Genomic DNA, 4,344 nt, shown 5'->3' on the forward strand with positions numbered 1-4,344 from the left:
ACACTACACATACTACACTACACAACACACAACACACTACACACTACACACACTACACTACACTACACACCACACACACTACACTACACACACTACACTACACACACTACACATACTACAATACACACTACACACTACACTACACACTACACTACACACACTACACTACACACTACACTACACTACACTACACACACTACACTACACACACTACACACTAGACTACACACACTACACTACACACTACACACACTACACTACACACACTACACAACACACACTACACACACTACACACTACACTACACACTACACACACTACACTACACACACTACACATACTACACACACTACACACTACACACACTACACACTAGACTACACACACTACACTACACACTACACACACTACACACTAGACTACACACTAGAATACACACACTACACTACACACTACACACACTACACATACTACAATACACACTACACTACACATACTACACTACACACTACACTACACACTACACACACTACACAACACACACTACACTACACACACTACACTACACACACTACACACTACACTACACACTACACTACACACACTACACTACACACTACACTACACTACACTACACTACACACACTACACACTAGACTACACACACTACACTACACACTACACACACTACACTACACACACTACACACACTACACACTACACTACACACACTACACACTACACACACTACTGTACACTACACACACTACACACACTACACTACTGTACACTACACACACTACTGTACACTACACACACTACACTACTGTACACTACACACACTACACACTACACACACTACTGTACACTACACACACTACACTACTGTACACTACACACACTACACTACACTACACACTACACTACACATACTACAATACACACTACACTACACACACTACACATACTACACTACACAACACACAACACACTACACACTACACACACTACACTACACTACACACCACACACACTACACTACACACACTACACTACACACACTACACATACTACAATACACACTACACACACTACACTACACATAATACACTACACACTACACACTACACTACACTACACACACTACACACTACACACACTACACTACACACACTACACTACACACTCTACACATACTACACTACACACACTACACTACACACTACACACACTACACACTAGACTACACACACTACACTACACACACTACACACACTACACATACTACACACACTACACACTACACACACTACACACTAGACTACACACACTACACTACACACTACACACACTACACACTAGACTACACACTAGAATACACACACTACACTACACACTACACACACTACACATACTACAATACACACTACACTACACATACTACACTACACACTACACTACACACTACACACACTACACAACACACACTACACTACACACACTACACTACACACACTACACACTACACACTACACTACACACTACACTACACACACTACACTACACACTACACTACACTACACTACACACACTACACTACACACACTACACACTAGACTACACACACTACACTACACACTACACACACTACACTACACACACTACACAACACACACTACACACACTACACACTACACTACACACTACACACTACACACACTACACTACACACACTACACACTAGACTACACACACTACACTACACACTACACACACTACACAACACACACTACACTACACACTACACTACACACTACACTACACACACTACACTACACACTACACTACACTACACACACTACACTACACACACTACACACTACACACACTACACACTACACACACTACACTACACTACACTACACTACACACACTACACACTACACTACACACTACACTACACACACTACACTACTGTACACTACACACACTACACTACTGTACACTACACACACTACACTACTGTACACTACACACACTACACTACTGTACACTACACACACTACAGTACACTACACTACACACACTACACTACACACACTACACACTACACACACTACTGTACACTACACACACTACACTACACACTACACTACACTACACACACTACACTACACACACTACACACTAGACTACACACACTACACTACACACTACACACACTACACTACACACACTACACTACACACACTACACACACTACACACTACACTACACACTACACACTACACACACTACACTACACACACTACACACTAGACTACACACACTACACTACACACTACACACACTACACAACACACACTACACTACACACTACACACACTACACTACACACTACACACACTACACTACACACACTACACACACTACACACTACACTACACACTACACACACTACACAACACACACTACACTACACACTACACACACTACACTACACACTACACACACTACACAACACACACTACACACACTACACACTACACTACACACTACACACACTACACTACACACACTACACACTAGACTACACACACTACACTACACACTACACACACTACACAACACACACTACACTACACACTACACACACTACACAACACACACTACACTACACACTACACACACTACACTACACACACTACACACTAGACTACACACACTACACTACACACTACACACACTACACAACACACACTACACTACACACTACACTACACACACTACACACTACACTACACACACTACACTACACTACACACCACACACACTACACTACACACACTACACTACACACACTACACATACTACAATACACACTACACACACTACACTACACATAATACACTACACACTACACACTACACTACACTACACACACTACACACTACACACACTACACTACACTACACTACACTACACACACTACACACTACACTACACACTACACTACACACTACACACACTACACTACACTACACACACTACACTACACACTACACTACACACTACACTACACACTACACACACTACACTACACACAACACACACTACACACTACACTACATACACTACACACACTACACACACTACACTACACACACTACACTACACTACACACACTACACACTACACTACACACACTACACACACTACACTACACACACTACACACTACACACACTACACACTACACTACACACTACACTACACTACACACACAACACACTACACACTACACACACTACACTACACACTACACTACACACTACACACACTACACTACACTACACACACTACACACTACACTACACACTACACTACACACTACACTACACTACACACACAACACACTACACACACTACACACTACACACACTACACTACACACACAACACACTACACACACTACACACTACACACACTACACTACTGTACACTACACACACTACACTACTGTACACTACACACACTACACACTACACACACTACTGTACACTACACACACTACACTACTGTACACTACACTACACACACTACACACTACACACACTACACTACACACACTACACTACACACACAACACACTACACACACTACACACTACACACACTACACTACACACTACACTACACACTACACTACACACTACACACACTACACTACACACACTACACACTACACACACTACACTACACACACTACACACTACACACTACACTACACACTACACTACACTACACACTACACTACACACTACACACACCACACTACACACACTACACACTACACTACACACTACACTACACACACAACACACTACACACACCACACTACACACAATACACTACACACTACACTACACACTACACACACCACACTACACACACTACACTACACACTACACTACACACTACACACACTACACTACACACACTACACTACACACACTACACTGCCTCAGTGTTACAGTAGTCCAGTTCTACACATCTGCTCCATTTTCTCCCAGACGTTTGGAGTGTGTTTATATTATACCCTGAATCATAATCACTCCATCCCAGAAGGATGTGTGTGTGTGTGTGTTTGAAGGATATTTCCACTCCACGATGCTGATGCAGGCCTTGCGGAAGGGGTTCTTCAGCGTGAGGAAGAGGAGCGAGCGAGCAGGTCGAGGGTTTCCTCCTGTAGCCTGAAGCTTCTTCAGCTTCTCCCTCTGCTTCCTCTTCAGTGTCTCCTCATCCATGATGTACGAGCTCATGGGGACCTCACCTCCACCCTCCAT

The 4,344-nt window shown here is 42.8% G+C and overlaps 1 protein-coding gene across 1 annotated transcript in view; it reads right to left on the reverse strand.

Moving 5' to 3' along the window:
* Window positions 1-4,344, reverse strand: part of cacna1sa (calcium channel, voltage-dependent, L type, alpha 1S subunit, a) — a 55,321-nt gene extending 50,977 nt beyond the window's left edge. Inside the window, 1 exon segment of the mRNA XM_058374125.1 lies at window positions 4,155-4,344. Within this exon segment, the coding sequence (XP_058230108.1) occupies window positions 4,155-4,344 (190 nt within the window).

Source organism: Hemibagrus wyckioides, linkage group LG21 (genome assembly GCF_019097595.1).
Source record: "Hemibagrus wyckioides isolate EC202008001 linkage group LG21, SWU_Hwy_1.0, whole genome shotgun sequence".
Taxonomy (NCBI): Eukaryota; Metazoa; Chordata; class Actinopteri; order Siluriformes; family Bagridae; genus Hemibagrus; species Hemibagrus wyckioides.